At 36.9% G+C, this 18,274-nt stretch overlaps 1 protein-coding gene across 2 annotated transcripts in view; it reads left to right on the top strand.

Moving 5' to 3' along the window:
* Positions 1–18,274, top strand: part of FANCM (FA complementation group M) — a 65,398-nt gene that overhangs the window by 16,796 nt on the left and 30,328 nt on the right. For both annotated transcript variants that reach the window (XM_086709830.1, XM_086709828.1), the window contains exons 6-9: positions 1,085–1,217; positions 2,328–2,453; positions 2,948–3,031; positions 6,951–7,135. In XM_086709830.1, coding sequence (XP_086565956.1) covers positions 1,085–1,217; positions 2,328–2,453; positions 2,948–3,031; positions 6,951–7,135 — 528 coding nt within the window. The remainder of the gene's footprint in view (positions 1–1,084; positions 1,218–2,327; positions 2,454–2,947; positions 3,032–6,950; positions 7,136–18,274) is intronic.

The raw sequence follows: 18,274 nt of genomic DNA, 5'->3' as shown, positions 1-18,274 counted from the left end.
TTAAACCGAGAAATACTGATTTTTATCTCATAGTATCTGGAGAACCACTAAGGGAAACTTTTCTGTAAAATTACATTATATTATACTAAACTTTAATAGGATGTGTTTAAATTTCTGCTAGGAGTTAAAGGTTCATTTAAATTTTAAGTACTAAATCTGAACCTGTTGAACTTGGATCTCACTAATGAGAGTTTGTATTTTGTAGAGACAGGGTTTTACCCTTTCAGGTAATTGGGGTGCCATTTTAGGGCATTTATCACTATGCTGTGAACATTTAAAATGGCTATTACTATTTACTGATCTTAAATGCTACTAGGAATGTAAGGTCCAGAATAATAGTTATCTTGAATAAAGGAAAATAATAAAAATCTATTTTCAGTGGTCTCTCTTACCCTATTACATAGTTACACCTGCTGTATGTTCTCATTAAAGGAATACGTATTTCACTTTTCCTTGAGAGTAGTGGTTAAAAGCACAAGTACCCTGAGCCAGAGTTTGTGGATTCCAATACTGGCTCTACAGTTTCCTCATCTATAAAATGGGCATAACCATAATACCTACCTCCCAGGTGTTGAGATTAAGTGAGTTTGTGTAAGTGATGTGCTTAGAACAGTGTCTGGTGCTAAGACAGTGTCACATGTTACTACAGTATGTATGTGTGGTGTTAAATGTTAGTGTTAAACTGTCTGATTAAATTCTGTTCTGGTGCCAGTAACATTTATGAGGATAGGCCAATATGTGACTTATTTTCCATTATATCCCAAATATCTATCTCCATGCTTGATATGTTAAATAGTTTTGAAGGAACAAATGAATATACATACTGCTAATAATTTACCTGTAATGAGAAACAGTATATGATAAATATTTCTCTCCTTCACTTATTCTCTTTAAAGTGTAAGTTTCGTATTGAATTAAAAAAAATAAAGGCACAGATTTTATGTGGAAAATACACTGGCCCCTTTCCAAAGCAAGGTCCTATGATATTCTATAGGTAGACCTTCAATAGAGCAGTAAATTCTACACAGAACATGTACCTTTATTTCTTCCTTTGGTTAAATTTGGTCTGTGCTTGTTTTTCTAGGGAATACAACAAGGCATTATCGAGGGAGAGTTTGCTATTTGTATTAGTTTATATCATGGTTATGAATTATTGCAGCAAATGGGAATGAGATCATTATATTTCTTTCTTTGTGGAATTATGGATGGAACTAAAGGTAAATTATATTAAATTATTTAAAGGAATAATGACATGTTATTATTTTGGTTAAAGATATATTGAACACTTGGGTTACTTAAAAATGCTTTATTTTAGGGGTGCCTGGGTGGCTCAGTTGGTTGAGCATCTGACTTTAGCTCAGGTCATGATCTCCCATCTCATGAGTTCGAGCCCCACATTGGGTTCTGTGCTGACAGCCTGGAGCCTGCTTTGGATTCTGTGTCTCCCACTCTCTCTGCCCCTCTCCCACTCACGCTCTGTCTCTCTCAAAAATAAAATTAAAAAAAATTTTTAAATGCTTTATTTATTTATTTTAAATGTTTATTTATTTATTTGAAAGAGAGGGAGTATGAGCAGGGGAGGGACAGAAGAGGGGAGAGAGAGAATCCCAAGCGGGCTTCATGCTCAGTGCAGAGCTCAACATGGGTCTCAATCTCACAAACTGTGAGGTCATGACCTGAGCTGAAGTCAGGAGTTGGATGCTTAACCCACTGAGCCACCTAGGTGCATCCAAAATGCTTTATTTTAAAAAGCAATAAAATAGGGGTGCCTGGCTGACTCAGTAGAATATGCAGCTTTTGATCTTGGGGTCATGAATTCAAACCCTACTTTGGGCATAGAGATTATTTAACAAAACAAAACAAAACAAACAAAAAGCAATGTAATAGTTATGTAACAAATGACTGTTTTTTTGTTTTTGATAAATTGGTAGTAAAAAGCAAGCCATTTAATACATATGTGACTGTGGAACTGAAAACAGTTGCTGGTTTTTATGTTTAAATTAGAAAAATTTGTATTCATGGCTAAAGTTTAATTTCTTTTATTTTTTATTTTATTATTTTTTAAAGCTGTATTTATTTATTTTCAGAGAGGGGCTGGGGAGAGGCAGAGAGAGGGAGAGAGAATCCTAAGCAGGCTCTGCACCTTGAGTGTCGAGCCCGCTGTGGGGATTGAACTCATGAACCATGAGATCATGACATGAGCCGAAATTAAGAGTTTGATGCTCAACTGACTGAGCCACCCCGGGGGCCCCTAATTTCTTTTTAATGAATAATAAATTTGATTAACTTATTTGTTAATTTGGAAAATCTTTACTTAATTTCTGAAGGAATGACTCGGGCAAAAAATGAACTTAGCCGAAATGAAGACTTCATGAAACTCTATAATCATCTAGAGTGCATGTTTGCACATACACGTGGTACTTCAGCAAGTGGCTCTTCTACTATCCAAAAAGGTCTGGTTTTTCTTTTAAAACTTTATATTATTTCTTTATCAGATTAATTTTGAAATTAGGCTTCATTGATCCAAATTATCTATAATCACTTTTATTTCTGTGGCAGTGGATCTGTTAAATGCTTAAAGATTTTATTCTTTAAGTTAGGATAAGTATATATTCAAGGTTATAAACTTTAAATAGATGGTAGTAGTTGTTACTGTTAGTGAAAATTCTTTGAACTACCAAAAACTGATTTAAAGCTTAATTCAAAACCTATTTTTCCCATCTACTTTGCTTCTAATATCATCTGGATTCTCTTTCAGAATGAAATTATAATAAAAATTCAAAGTTTATTTTATAGTAGGGCTTATGTGCTACCTAGATGCTACTTAGTATTTAAATGAACAGAAAAAAAGTAAGATTTAACAAATCTATTTTGAAAAGGATAATTAAAATACATTAATTGAATATAGAAAATATAGAATGATTTTTTGGTTTTTGTTTTGCAGGAGATAAAGATAAAAATTTTGTCTATAGTCATCCAAAGTTAAAGAAGTTAGAAGAAGTTGTAGTTGAACATTTCAAGTCATGGAATAGTAAGTCATGTTTAGTAGCTTCAAGGCAAGACAAAGTTACTGAAAGAGCTAAAACTCTGACTTTATGGGGAAGATGGGCTTTTAATTACCCTGGATAATAAATGTAAAAAAGAAGATTTTGAGAAATTTTGGGAGGGTGGGACAAGGGACATGGTGGGAATGCTAAGAATAAGGTATTATATGAAAAAGAAAAGTCAATCTGGGGCAATAGAAGGCAAGCAGACAGTAAAACAATATATAATAGTGGGGAGAAGTAAGGCAGGTAAGGAAATAGTCATGGAGGAGTGCTGTTTTATATAGAGTGTTAGAGAAAGCTTATCTCTAGGGTGATGTTTGAGTCATTACCTGATGGAAGTGAGGTAGCAAGCCTTGTGTATTTCTGGGGGATGATCATATCAGGCAGAGAGAATAGTAGATTCAAAGTCCCTGAATCAATAGGGTATTTGGTATGATTGAGGATCAGTAAACAAACCAATGTGCTGGAGTAGTGTAAGAGTGGTACAGGCCTGGTGCCTGGGTGGCTCAGTTGATTGAGCATCTGACTTCAGCTCAGGTCATGATCTCACGGTTGGTGAGTTCAAGCCCTGCATTTTGCTGTCAGCGCAGAGCTTGCTTTGGATCCTCTGTGCCCCGTCTTTCTCTGCCCCTCCCCTGTTCATGTTCTGTCTCTCTCTCTCAAAAATAAATAAACATTAAAGAAAAAAAAAGAGTGGTATAGGCAAAGATTGGAGAGGTAGCTTATAGGCCAAGTCAAGGCTTTGGTTTTTATTTTACAAATGTTTGTGCTTTGTGAAACTGTTAGAGGGACCTTTAGAGCAGGAGAGTGATGTGTTCTGACTTACATTTTATTTATGTATTTATGTATTTAATTTTTAAAGACATTCTTTTTTAATGTTTATTTTGAGAGAAAGCACACAAGTGTGAGAGGGGCAGAGAGAGAGGGACAGAGGTTTCATAGCAGGCTCCACAATGACAGCAGGGAACCTGATGTCGGGCTTGAACTCACGAACACAAGATCATGACCTGAGCCGAAGTCTGATACTTAATTGACTGAGCCACCCAGGTGCCTCTAATTTTTTTTTTTTTTTTTATAATATTTATGTATTAGAGTGAGAGACAGAGCATGAGTGCGGGATGGCAGAGAGAGGGAGACACAGAATCTAAAGCAGGCTCCAGGCTCTGAGCTGTCAGCACAGAGCCTGACACGGGGCTCGAACTCACGAACTGCAAGATCATGACCTGAGCCGAAGTCAGATGCTTAACCAGCTGAGCCACCCAGGCACCCCTGACTTACATTTTTAAAAGATAACTGTGGTAGCTTTTGCAGAGTGTAAACATTAGCATCTTAGGAGACTATTGTCATGTTTAAGAAGATGCCAGATGATGGTGGCTGGTGCCAAGATGGTAGTAGTGGAGGTGCTGAGTGGTTATAGATTCTACATATACTTTGAATTTGGAGCCAACAGTATTTGCTGGTAGATTGGACATAGGATATAAGAAAAATAAAAGGAATCCTGTGTGTGTGTGTGTGTAATTGTATGAACAAAAAAAATTAGGAACAGCATACAGAAGAAAGAACATGCACTTTTAGATGCTTTTGAGATATGTAGGTAGAGATATGTAAGTACTGACTAAGTGAAACAGGATCTCAGAAGAATGATCTGGGCTATTTTTATAGAATATGTATATTCTCCGGGCGCCTGGGTGGCGCAGTCGGTTAAGCGTCCGACTTCAGCCAGGTCACGATCTCGCGGTCCGTGAGTTCGAGCCCCGCGTCAGGCTCTGGGCTGATGGCTCGGAGCCTGGAGCCTGTTTCCGATTCTGTGTCTCCCTCTCTCTCTGCCCCTCCCCCGTTCATGCTCTGTCTCTCTCTGTCCCAAAAATAAATAAACGTTGAAAAAGAAAAATTAAAAAAAAAAAAAAGAATATGTATATTCTCTACATATATATGAATAAATTTTGGAGTCTTCACCATAAAGGTAATATTTAAAGTTTCAGAAATGGTTATCACATTACCGGGAATACAGTTTAGAGACAAGAGAAGGCCTAGAATGTAGTCCTTTTAAAGTTGGGGGGGATGTCTGGCTGGCTCAGTTGGTGGATCATGTGACTCTTGATCTCAGGGTAGTGCGTTTGAGCCCCATGTTGGGTGTAGAGATTACTTTAAGATAAAATCCTAAAAAAAAAACAGAGCAAAAAACCACCACAAAGGAGGTTAAGAAAGAAACTGAACAAGTGAATGGCAGAGAAGCTGAGGGAAGAGACTATTTCAGTGAGAAGTAGTGGACTATGTTAGATGCTGCTGAGAGGTTGGTAAAATGAACTAAAAAGTGACCATTGGGGGCACCTGGGTGGCTCAGTCAGTTAAACATCTGACTTTGGTTCAGGTCATGATCTCATGGCTTGTGGGTTCAAGCTCCGCGTCGGGCTCTGTGCTGATAGCTCTGAGCCTGGTACTTGCTTTGCATTCTGTGTCTCCTTCTCTCTCTGCCCCTCCCCCGCTCACACTCTATCTCTCTCTTAAGATAAATAAAGGTAATAAATTAAAAAAAAAAGTGGCCATTGAATTTGGCAATATGTAAGTTATTGATGTCTTTTGTAGAGGGTCTTCAGTGGAAAGAAGGTAGAACTTTGGCTGCAAAGCCTGTTGAAGCTGATAGGGTTTGCATTGAAAGTAGCAGTTGGTCAGAAGTTGGTCAGATGTAGAGGCTTGATGCTATGGTAATTCAAAGAAGGTTTATCTAGAATAATTTCTTTGCAACAGCTGTTGCTTTTTCCTTAGGTATTGTGAATTAACTTTATATATATTAAATCATTTAATTCTTAGAGTTTTTATGAAGACTAAATGAGTTAATATATAAAATGCTTAGTGTATGGCACACACATAAAGATTAACATAAATCCTAAGAAAGAAAAGGATTGTCAAAGTCCTAAGCAAGCTTAAAAGTAAATAACAAAAAAACCTCATACAACATTCAATTATTAACCAGTTGCTTTGTGCAAGTCTATATACTTTATATTCAATTCATTTTAGATATGAAGAAATTAAAGCTTAAAAAGATTAACTGTCACGGTTTCACATAACCCAGAAAATTAAGTGGCCCACCCTCAAAGATCATGTAATTATTCTGTGTATTCTACTACCTCCCAAGCACAGAGATACTGGGATCAGCTTTGTGATTGACTATAGGGTATATTCTATAGTTAGACTTGGAGAATTAAAAAAAAATTTTTTTTTAACATTTATTTATTTTAGGGAGAGACCACAAACAGGGGAAAGGCAGATAGAGAAGGAGGGACAGAGGATCCAAATTGGGCTCTGCACTGACAGCAGAGAGCCCGATGCAGGGCTTGAACTCACAGACTGTGAGATCCTGACCTGAGCCCAAGTCAGACATCTAACAGACTGAGCCCCCAGGTGCCCCTAACCTTGGAGAATTTACAAGTATCTTAGATTCAGGGACAGAATGCTATGGCCTGCATTAAGAAAGTGCCTTTAGTGAACAAAAAGAAAAGGAAATATTTATGAAATCAGTGGGAGCTCTACAATTCTGTGATTCTGACTTAGAAAGTAAAGGTGAATAACAGGCATCATGCATGAATTGAAGTACTGGTTAAAAGGGATTCAGGTAATGTTTATTTGATTTGTTTAGGATTTTTATTTGATTTGTTTAGGATTATTATGACAGCCAATGATTTGTTTAGGATTATTATGATAGCCAATGAGAGGTAGGGAGCCAAGAACATTAAAATTACTAGAGAAGGTAGGAAGAAACCAGCAAAGGTTTAAGACATTTTAAATTACTTTTTTGAAAGAATTATCATTCATTAGTATATAGTTTCAGGGTTGTATTTTGAAATACTTTTTGTATATTGCTTTTAAAAAAAATTGTAATGAGAGTGTTTTTTTGTTATGTAGCTCAAAATGCCTCTGAAAAGAAATGTGCTGAGACCAGAGTTATGATCTTCTCTTCATTTCGAGATAGTGTTCAAGAAATTGCGGAAATGCTTTTAAAGCATCAGCCAGTTATTAGAGTGATGACTTTCGTTGGCCACGCCTCAGGAAAAAGCATGAAAGGGTTTACCCAGAAGGAACAACTGGAGGTAATTACTTTTGGAGGTGATGAATATTAAAATAATATTGATTAGCTTGTATTTATGCCTCTTTTGTTTTAATTTGTTGGTCAGCTACTTTGTTTTTATGTTTATTTAAGAGAGAGAGAGGGAGTGCACGTGAACTGGGGAGAGGCAGAGAGAAAGAGAGAGAGGGGGAGAGAGAATCCCAAGCAGGCTCCACACTGTCAGTGCAGAACCCAGCACAGAGCTCGATCCCATGAACTGTGAGATCATGACCTGAGCCGAAATCAAGAGTTGGACACTCAACCGACTGAGCCACCCAGGCACCCCTCAATCAGCTACTTCTTAAAGATAATTTTATAGTAAACATGTAAATAAACAGAAGCATATTTTGAAAGATCAGAAAAGTGTTTTTTGTGATTTTGAGACTTTATTCAAGTAAGGTAATGTGTAGTGGTTAAGCAGAAAGGCTCTGAAATCGTATTACCGAGGTTGGAATTCTGGCCCTACCACTTAGCTCCTCTACTTCTTGTGCCGCAGTTTTCCTTACCTGTAAACATAGTTGATAGAGTTGTCGCAAGCATTAAATGAAATCATACTGTAGAGCCTTCAGTAAATGTTTACTATTTATTTTAAGTCACTTTAGTTATATATTCTGAACAAATAATGAGCTTATTTCTTTTTTCTGTTATTTAAAAATCTTTTTTTTCCCTTAGATTTTATTTTTAAGAAATCCCTACACCCAAGTGTGGGGCTTAAACTCACAACCCTGAGATCAGGAGTCACACGTTGCACTGACTGAGCCAGCCAGGCACCCCAAAGATGCATTTTTTTTTTAATTTTAATTTTTCTTTTTTTTTTATTAAAAATTTTTTTTTAATGTTTATTATTTTTGAGAGAGAGAGAGAGAGAGCGAGCAAGCAGAGAAGGGGCAGAGAGAGAGGAAGACACAGAATCGGAAGCAGGCTTCAGACTCTGAGCTGTCAGCACACAGCCTGACACGGGAATTGAACTCACAGACTGTGAGATTATGACCTGAGCTGAAGTCGGCCGCTTAACTGACTGAGCCACCTGGGAGCTCCAATTTTTATTTATTTCTTAAGTGATTTCTACACCCAATATGGGGCTCAAACTCACAACCCCCAGATCAAATGTCACATGCTCAACAGACTGAGCCAGTCAGGTGCCCTATTATTTAAAAATCTTAATTTAAAAATACAGTCAGATGAAACCATTTATGCTCTGAATAAGAGGTCATAAGTTTTCTAAGTGCTATGTATGTGTTTTTGGGATGTTTTAGACTATTGATTTTTATAAATTGTATACAGGTTTCTGTAGATTAACTATAGGTCTTCATTTGAGTAGTCATTGACAATTAGGCGTGTCTTTAATGTCTAATTAATTTTGACAGATCTTTTCTTCACTTTGTAAACATTAGTTACAAGAGGAATACTATTCTTTAAATACCTTTTATACCAGTCCTTACTGCACTCAGCAGAGTTTGTTTAAGCTGACTGGATCTGTGGGGAGAGTCTAAGAGGTTTCCCTGAGTCTGAAACAGAATAACTTTACCTTTCTCAAATCTGATTATATGTATTTTAAAAGGTTCAGATATCTAGCAGGTTATTATTACTACTCTTACATTTATATATGAATGAAAAATGAAGTAGATTTTTGTCTAAGGAGTTAAGCATTTTGAAATACTAATAGTACCCAACCTAATCTCTGGCCAGTTTTATTATTACCTAAAATCATTATTTCCTGAGTTTGTCAGTTACCATAAGAAACCTTATTGATTTTATATTAGCTTTGTCCTTTCCTCACTTATGTCAGTAATATTTTTATATAGGCTAGAGTAGCAACCCTTTTTCTTATTCCTGCAATAATTGCTTTCCTGCAGTTTTACTCTAAAATAAGCTTTTGTGCAAATAGTTGTAAGTAAATTTTTTCATTTCTTTAAAAACAGGAGATGAAATGAGGGAGGAAGTAGGAGACCAGATCCTTTAGGACTTTTTAGGTCATTTCCATTTTTTTTAAGTTAAAAAAAATTTTTTTAATGTTTTTATTTATTTTTGAGAGAGACAGAGACAAAGAGTGAGAGAGGGTGGGGCACAGAGAGAGGGAGACATAGAACCCGAACCAGGCTCCAGGTTCCAAGCTGTCAGCACAGAGCCTGATGTGGTGCCCAAACTCGTGAACTGTGAGATCATGACCTGAGCTGAAGTCGGATGCTTAACCAACTGAGCCACCCAGGCACCCCAATTTTGTTTTAAGTTTTTATTTGAATTTCAGTTAATTAACATACAGTATAATATTAGTTTCAGATGTATGATACAGTGAGTCACACTTCCATACAACAAATGGAGCTCATCACATAAGTGCACTCCTTAATCCCCATCACTTATTTTAGCCATTTTCCTACCTACCTCCCCTCTGATAACCGTCAGTTTGTTCTGTTTCCAGGTTTGTCTCCCTCTCTCTTCTTTCTTTTCCTTTGCTCATTTGTTTTGTTTCTTAAATTCCATATGAGTGAAATCATATGTGATTTGTCTTTCTTTGACTGACTTGTTTCACTTAGCATAATACTGTCTAGCTCCATCCATGTCACTGCAAATGGCAAGATTTCATTCTCTTTTATGGCTGAGTAATATTCCATTATATATATATATATATATATATATATACACACACACATATACATATATATACACACACACAAATACTATATCTTCTTTATCCATTCATTAGTCGATAGATACTTGGGCTGTTTCCATAATTTGACTACTTTAAATAATGCTGCAATAAACATAGGGATCATGTATCCCTTTGTCTTCTTTGGGTAAATACCTAGCGGTGCAATTGCTCGATCATATGGTAGTTCTATTTTTAACTTTTTGAGGAACCTCCATACAGTTTTCCAGAGTGGCTGCACCTGTTTGCATTCCCACCACCAGCGTAAGAGGGTTCCCCTGTCTCCACATCCTTGTCAACACCTGCTGTCTCTTGTGTTGTTCAGTTCAGCCATTCTGACTAGTGTGAGGTGATCTCTCATTATAGTTTTGATTTGTATTTCCTTGATAGTGATGTTGAGCATCTTTTCATGTATCTGTTAGCCATCTGGATGTCTTCTTTGGAAGAATGTCAATTTATGTCCATTTTTACATTGGATTCTTTCTTTTTTGGGTGTCGAGTTTTTTTTTTAAATATTTTTTAATGTTTATTAATTTTTGAGAGAGAGAGAAACAGAGAGAGAGAGACAGAGTGTGAGAAGGTGAGGGGCAGAGAGAGAGGGAGACACAGAATCCAAAGCAGGCTCCAGGCTCTGAGCTGTCAGCACAGAGTCCCATGTGGGGCTCGAACCCACGAACTGTGAGATTATGACCTGAGCTGAAGTTGGATGCTTAACCGACTGAGCCACCTAGGCACCCCAGGTGTTGAGTTTTATAAATTCTTTAGATATTTTGGATACTAACCTTTTGTCGGCTATGTCATTTGCAAATGTCTTCTTCCATTCCATAGGTTGCCTTTTAGTTTTATTGATTGTTTCCCTCATTGTGCACAAGTTTTTTATTTTGATGTAGTCCCAGTAGTTTATCTTTGCTTTTGTTTCCCTTCCCTCAGGATAAGTTGCTACAGCTGATGTCAAGAGGTTACTACCTTTATTCTACTCTAGAATTTTGATGGTTTCAAGTCTCACATTTAGGTCGTCAATCCATTTTGAATTTATTTTTTTGTATGGTGTAAAAAAAGTGGTCCAGTTTCATTCTTCTGTACGTTGCTGTCAAGTTTTCCCAACACCATTAATTTGAAGAGACTGTCTTTTCCCATTGGATATTCTTTCTTGCTTTGTGGAAGATTAATTGACCATACAGTTGTGGATCCATTTTCAGATTTTCTATTCTGTTCTGTTGATCTATGTGTCTGTTTTTGTGCCACTACCATATTATTTTGATCACTGTAGCTTTGTAATATAACTTGAAGTCCAGAATTGTGATGCCTCCAGCTTTACGTTTCTTTTTTAAGGTTGCTTTGGCTATTTGGGGTCTTTTGGAGTTCCATACAAATATTGGGATTGTTTGTTCTAGCTTTGTGAAAAATGCTGGTGGTATTTTGAAAGAGATTGATTAAATGTGTAAATTGCTTTGGGTAGTATAGACAGTTTAACAATATTTGTTCTTCCAATCCATGAGCATGGAATGTTTTTCCATTTCTTTGTATCATCAGTTTCTTTCATCAGTGTTTTATAATTTTCAGAGTACAGGTCTTTTACCTCTTTGTTTTGGTTTATCCCTATGTATCTTATGGTTTTTGCTGCAATTGTAAATGGGATCGATTCCATAATTTCTCTTTGGGCTACTTCATTATTGGTTTATAGAAATGCAACAGATTTCTGTACATTGATTTTTTTTATTAAAAAAAAAAATTTTTTTTAACATTTATTTATTTTTGAGACAGAGAGCATGAACAGGGGAGGGTCAGAGAAAGAGGGAGACACAGAATCTGAAACAGGCTCCAGGCTCTGAGCTGTCAGCACAGAGCCCGATGCGGGGCTCGCACCCATGGACCGCGAGATCATGACCTGAGCCGAAGTCGGACGCTCAACCGACTGAGCCACCCAGGGGCCCCTGTACATTGATTTTTGTATGCTGCAACTTTACTGAATTTATCAGTTGTAAAAGTTTTTGGTGGAGTCTTTGGGTTTTCTACATACAGTATCATGTTATTTGCAAATAGTGAATGTTTGACTTCTTCCTTGCAGATTTGCATGCCTTTTATTTCTTTGTGTTGTCTGATTGGTGTAGCTAGACTTCCAGTACTATGTTAAATAACACAGGTGAGAATAGATAGCCCTCTCTTGTTTCTGAACATAGAGAAAAGCTCTTACTTTTTCCCCATTGAGGATGATACTAGCTGTGGGTTTTGCATCTATGGCCTTTATTATGTTGTGGTATATTCCCTGTAAACTTACCTTGTTGAGGGTTTTTATCATGAATGGATGTTGTACTTTTTCAAATGTCTTCTCTGCATCTATTGAAAAGATCATATGGTTCTTATCCTTTCTTTTATTACTGTGGTGTATTACATCGATTGATTTGCAAATGTTGAACCACCCTTGGAGCCCAGGAATAAATCCCACTTGATGATTCTTTTAATGTATTTTTTTATTTGGTTTGCTGGTATTTTGTTGAGAATTTTTGCATTCATGTTCATCAGGGATATTGGCCTGTAGTTCTCTTTTTTAGTGGTGTCTTTTTCTGCTTTTGGTGTCAGGATAATGCTGGCCTCATAGAATGAATTAGGAAGTTTTCCTTCCTTTTCTGTTTTCTTTTTGTTTTTTTTTTATTTGGGAATAGTTTGAGAAGAATAGGTTTTCACTCTCCTTTTTAAAAAAAATTTTTTTTAATGTTTTATTTATTTTTGAGAGAGAGAGAGGGAGGGAGGGAGAGGCAGAAAGAGAGGGAGACACAGAATCTGAAGCAGGCTCCTGGCTCTTAGCTGTCAGCAGAGAGCCTGATGCGGGGCTTGAACTCCTGAACTATGAGATCATGACCTGAGCCGAAGTTGGAAGCTTAACCACCTGAGCCACCCAGGCGCCCTGGTATTAACTCTTCTTTAAATGTTTGGTAGAATTTGCCTGTGAAGCCATCTGGCCGTGGAGTTTTGTGTCTTGGGAGATTTTTGAATACTGATTCAGTTTCTTTGCTGGATATCAGTCTGTTCAAGTTTTCTATTTCTTTCTGTTTCCATTTGGTGGTTAATATGTTCCTAGGAATTTATCCGTTTCTTCCAGGTTGTCTTATAATTGTACTTTTATGGTGTTCTTATTTCTCCTCTATGATTTGCGATTTTTTAAAATTTGGGCCCTCTTTTCTTTTTGATAAATCTGGCTAGAGTTTTATCAACTTTATTGATTTTTTTTTTTTTCCCAAAGAACCAGCTCCTGGTTTCATTGACCCATTCTATTGTTTTGTTTTTGTTTCTTTTTTTAGTTTCCGTATCATTTATTTCTGCTCTAATATTTATTGTTTCCTTCCTTCTCCTGACTTTAGGCTTCCTTTTTTTTTTTTTTCTTTTTCTAGTCACTTTAGGTGTAAGGTTAGGTTGTTTGAGATTTTTCTTGCTTCCTGAAGTTGGCCTATATTGCTGTATACTTCCCTCTTATGGCCACTTTTGCTGCATCCTAAAGATTTTCGGCTGTTTAATTTTCATTAGTTTTACTGTATTTTGTTTTTATTTCTTTGATTTCTTGGTTGACCCATTCATGTTTTTAGTAGGATGTTCTTTAACCTCTATGTATTTGTGGTCTTTCTAAATTTTTCATGTGGTTGACTTTTAGTTTCATAGCATTGTGGTCAGATAAGATACATGGTATGCTCTCAATCTTTGTGAATTTCTTGGGGCCTGTTTTGTGATCTAATATGTGATCTATTCTGGAGAATATCCATGTGCACTTGAAAAGAATGGGTATTCTGATACAGGATGGAATGTTCTGAATATATTTGTTAAGTCCATCTGGTCCAGTGTGTCATTCAAAGCCACTGTTTGCTTATTTATTGTCAATTTAGATGCTCTGTGCAGTGGTGTAAGTGGAGTGTATCCATTTCAGTAACTTTGGCTTTTACTGTGAGGGAGATGGGAAAAGAAGAAGCCCTTTTAGAGAGTTTGAAATAGGTGAGGGTTACAGCCTGGTTTATATTTTAAAAGAATCACACTGGTTGCTATCTTCAGAATAAAGTATAGGGTACTAAGGGTAGAAACAGGAAACCCAATTGGAAGACTTATTATAATACCAAGCTAAAGATGATGGTAGCTTAGACTATAGTGGTAGCATGGAAGGTTGTGAGAACTGGTTGGATTCTGGATATATTTTAAGGTCAAGCTGATGGGATTTATTGACAAATTAAAGTGGGGTGTGAGATTGAGGAGGGTGAAGGGTGACTCCAATGATGATTCCAGGAATTTGGCTTGAGCAACTGAAAAGAGCTGCTATTAACGAAGATGGATAAGACTGTAGGAAGAGCAAGTTTTGGAGAGAAATATCAGTAACTTGGTTCTGGATGAGTTAACTTTGGCATACCTATGAGATTAGTGTTTTTTGGAGTATCAAAGTTGATGGAGGACTAGTTGATGGAGGACTAGTTTATTTCCTCTTAGTATGTCACAGATACTGTTGAATAAAAATGAATTTCTAAAAAAATAAAATTAATGAAAACAATATTCATGGCCAGATTTTTTATTATTAAAGCCAACAAACGTAGTATTACTCTGTCAAATTTCTAAACACCTGAACCTCAACAGTAATAAACGGTTCACGAACTACACTTTGAGTTGCATTGTTTTAAATGTCAAATAGAGATGTTGAATAAATAGTTGAATATATGAATCTTAAGTTCATGAGTTCACAGGTTTGTGGAAATATATATTTGGGAATCATCATCATCATATACGTGAGACTGGATGAAATTACCAAGTGATGGAATAGAGATAGACAAGATGTCCAAAGACCCAGCCAAGGGTTTCATTGTTATTACTATAAGCAGTGATTATGATTTCCTTGGGAATAAGAGTAAGTAGCTAGTAATAGTAGAAAAACCAGGAGAGTGTGATACTTGTGGGCTAAATGAGCAGGAGGAACTGTTTAAGTGCTGCTAGTTGCAGACCTACTGCTGGTAGGTCATGAGATGAAAAATGGGAATTGACCTTTGGATTAAGAGATCAGAAGGCAGGTGACCTTGAAAAGGACAGTTTCATTGGAATTGTGGGGACAAGACTGATTGAGGTATTTTCAAGACAGAACAGGAAGAGGAGACCTAGAAATAGCAAGTATACAAGTCTTTCAAGAGTTTTTGCTGTAAAGGAGAGCAGAGATGGAAGTATTGTTTCTTTGAAATTAGGAGATATAACAATATGCTTGTATACTGATAGGAATGATCAACTGAGAAAGAAAAATTGTTAACAGAGCAGAGACAAGAGTATTGCTAGTATGATCTTTGAGTAGGTGAGGAAACCGATGGGATCTAGTATACAAAACTATAGGAGCTGATCTCAGTTAAAAACGCAGTTTATCCAAAACAGCAGGAGGGAAGGTGGACTATTTAGGCACAGATACAGGTGAGTAAGTAGATGTGACAGTGATATCCTGTGGGAGGTCTTTTTTGATTGCTCAATTTTTGTCCTGTCATCAGCCAAGAATGAGAATGGGAGGAAATGTTGGATGGAAGTTTGATCAAAGAGGAGAAAAGAGGATATAGTTTTCTAGAAGAATGGGGAAAGTGAATGGATTAGGGAATATGAAATGATTTTCAGATAGCACTAAAGGCCCTCTCAAGTGAGGGATTATGAGTTTAAAGTGAAACCAATAAGAATGGTTGGTATTTTCTTCCATTCACCTATGTGGGTACAGGCTTAGATTTGGTTGGAAAGTGGGATATATTCAGTGGTGGAGTTTAGTCAGAGGACTCTGATATGAGAGTGGAGTGAGGGTAAAGTGTAAGCAATGAAAAAATGATAGGATCAGTGGATTACAAATCCTGGTAGAATTTGTGTAATTAATCATGTATCCCTTTCTATGATTGATTCTATGAACCTCTGGTTCATATTTATTTTTCAAAGTCCCAGCAAATTAGTCAGTGTTAGGCAAATAAATAATAGTTTCATTTATACATGTTACCTAAAAAGTATGTCAACTATCCTTTATTCATCTGTTAACTATTTATATTAAAGAATTATTTTTCTTTTACATTTCTAAGACTGTGACCCATTTTTTGGTGGGGGGGGGGAGCAAAGAGGATATGTGTTTTAAGTTATATACAGATAATATTAGGTCAGTCTTTCCTTGGTTTAATGTGATTCCAGATTCCAAAGAGAAATGATTAATCTTAACTTTTAATCATGATCACTGGTTATCCCTGTACTCTGAGGTTTCTCATATTCAAAGAAAACTCTCTTACTAAGCTACTGGAAAAGTTTACAAGAGGATTTAACATGATAAGTTTAAATTTATAATCCTGCTTTTGAGGTTGTTGTTGTCAACAATAGAGCTAGTTTAAGGATAGTTGGTTGAAGTCCTGAGTCTTGATTTCGGCTCAGGTCATGGTCCCAGGATTGTGGAATGGAGCCCTGTGTTGGGTATTCTGATATTTTAATAGGCATTTATAGAGGCTTTACTCAAGTGCATGACTGATTTCTCTGGAATACTATCATTCTACTTTTGTTTCTATTCTTTATCTATCTGTTGAATATTATATTACTACCTCTGTCTGCCACATACAAAACTGCAACTTTGGTGTTATGTGGAGAAACTGAGGCTCAGAGCAGTTCAGAATAAGTTTTTTTATTTTTATTTTTTATTTTTTATTTATTTTTTTTTTTCAACGTTTATTTATTTTTGGGACAGAGAGAGACAGAGCATGAACGGGGGAGGGGCAGAGAGAGAGGGAGACACAGAATCGGAAACAGGCTCCAGGCTCCGAGCCATCAGCCCAGAGCCTGACGCGGGGCTCGAACTCCCGGACCGCGAGATCATGACCTGGCTGAAGTCGGACGCTTAACCGACTGCGCCACCCAGGCGCCCCCAGAATAAGTTTTTAATGCTTAAGGAAGTTTTTCAAAATGTTTCGTTGACTTTTTATTAATTCTTAGGCTACTGCAGTTTTATTAAAGTGATAGAAATCTTGGTATAGAAGAGGAAAAATAATTATTCCTTTTTGGCTGTTAGTTGAGCCCCCAGTAATAAAAGGCAGCTTAACAAGAGAAAAATAAGTTTATTAACATATATATCTTATGTTATACATGGGAGATACTCAGGGAAAAATCAGTAACTCCCTAAGGTGGCTTAGAATTCAGACTTAAATACCATCTTAAAAAAAATTTTTTTTTGGGGCGCCTGGGTGGCGCAGTCGGTTAAGCGTCCGACTTCAGCCAGGTCACGATCTCGCGGTCCGTGAGTTCGAGCCCCGCGTCGGGCTCTGGGCTGATGGCTCAGAGCCTGGAGCCTGCTTCCGATTCTGTGTCTCCCTCTCTCTCTGCCCCTCCCCCGTTCATGTTCTGTCTCTCTCTGTCCCAAAAATAAATAAACGTTGAAAAAAAAAAAATTGTTAAAAAAAAAAAAAAATTTTTTTTTAAATGTTCGTTTATTTTTGAAAGAGAGAGGGTGCAAGTGCAAGTGGGGAGGGGGTGGCAGAGAGAGAGGGAGACACAGAATCCAAAGCAGGCTTCGGGCTCTGAGCTGTCAGCACAGAGCCCGACGCTGGCTCCAACCCATGAACCAGGAGATCATGACCTGAGTGGAAGTCAGATGCTCAACTGACTGAGCCACCCAGCTGCCCCTTAAATACCATCTTAAAAGAGAAAAGAGAGGAGGGACATAGGCTCCTAAGTAGAAATTAATTGATTTTTAGGAAAGATGAATGGGCCCTTAGAAGAAAAATGGGAGGTGTGATAATTTGTAATCAAGTTTGTCTAAGTGCAGGAATAACTTTTAGTTGCCTCTCCTTGTGATGAGTCAGTTTTTTCTGGTTGATGAAAATCTCAGGGGAGGGGATTTATGACAGTTGAGTTCCTTTTGGAGAATCTGTTTTTGGACAGATAAGGGGAGAGGAAGCCTTTCCCTGCTTTTGCTGTTTTTCAAGTGTCTACAGTTCAATATTGTCAATATGTCAAAGCAACATATTTTGGGGCAGTATGTCCTAGACTCCCACAGTCATATTTTGGGGTGGCGTATTCTGCTACCCTTCATTAGAATGGCAGTATAAAAGGTAAGATAGGAGTTTTAGGAGTAATAACAGTTTTTACTTTAGATACACCAAAAAATAAATTTAAGTCTAGGATATGATTAAGCAGCAGTAATTGCTCTGGGCCATTTACCTGCCCATGGCTCTTTTAGTGATGCTAAATAATATCAGGGATTTCTTATTTATGTGTAAATGATTAGCAAACACTTTTGCCATCACAACCGTTATGTAACCAAAGCATTAGGACTGCTCTTTGCATTTTACCACAATCTGTTTGGGTTTATATTGCCATTTTGCCACTTCTTATTCCATGGTATTCTGGATTCTGATTTATAATCCAATTTCACCATTTTGGGGTGAGTGGAAAAAGTATGTTTTGGCCTACAAGTCTCTTATGTTTGTATCTGGTTATTTTTAAATCATTCTTATTTTA

Source organism: Puma concolor, chromosome B3, assembly GCF_028749965.1.
Source record: "Puma concolor isolate L17-30 chromosome B3, mPumCon1.1.hap2, whole genome shotgun sequence".
NCBI lineage: Eukaryota > Metazoa > Chordata > Mammalia > Carnivora > Felidae > Puma > Puma concolor.
Note: the sequence above shows the minus strand (reverse complement) of the source record. Positions and strands in the feature narration are given on the sequence as shown.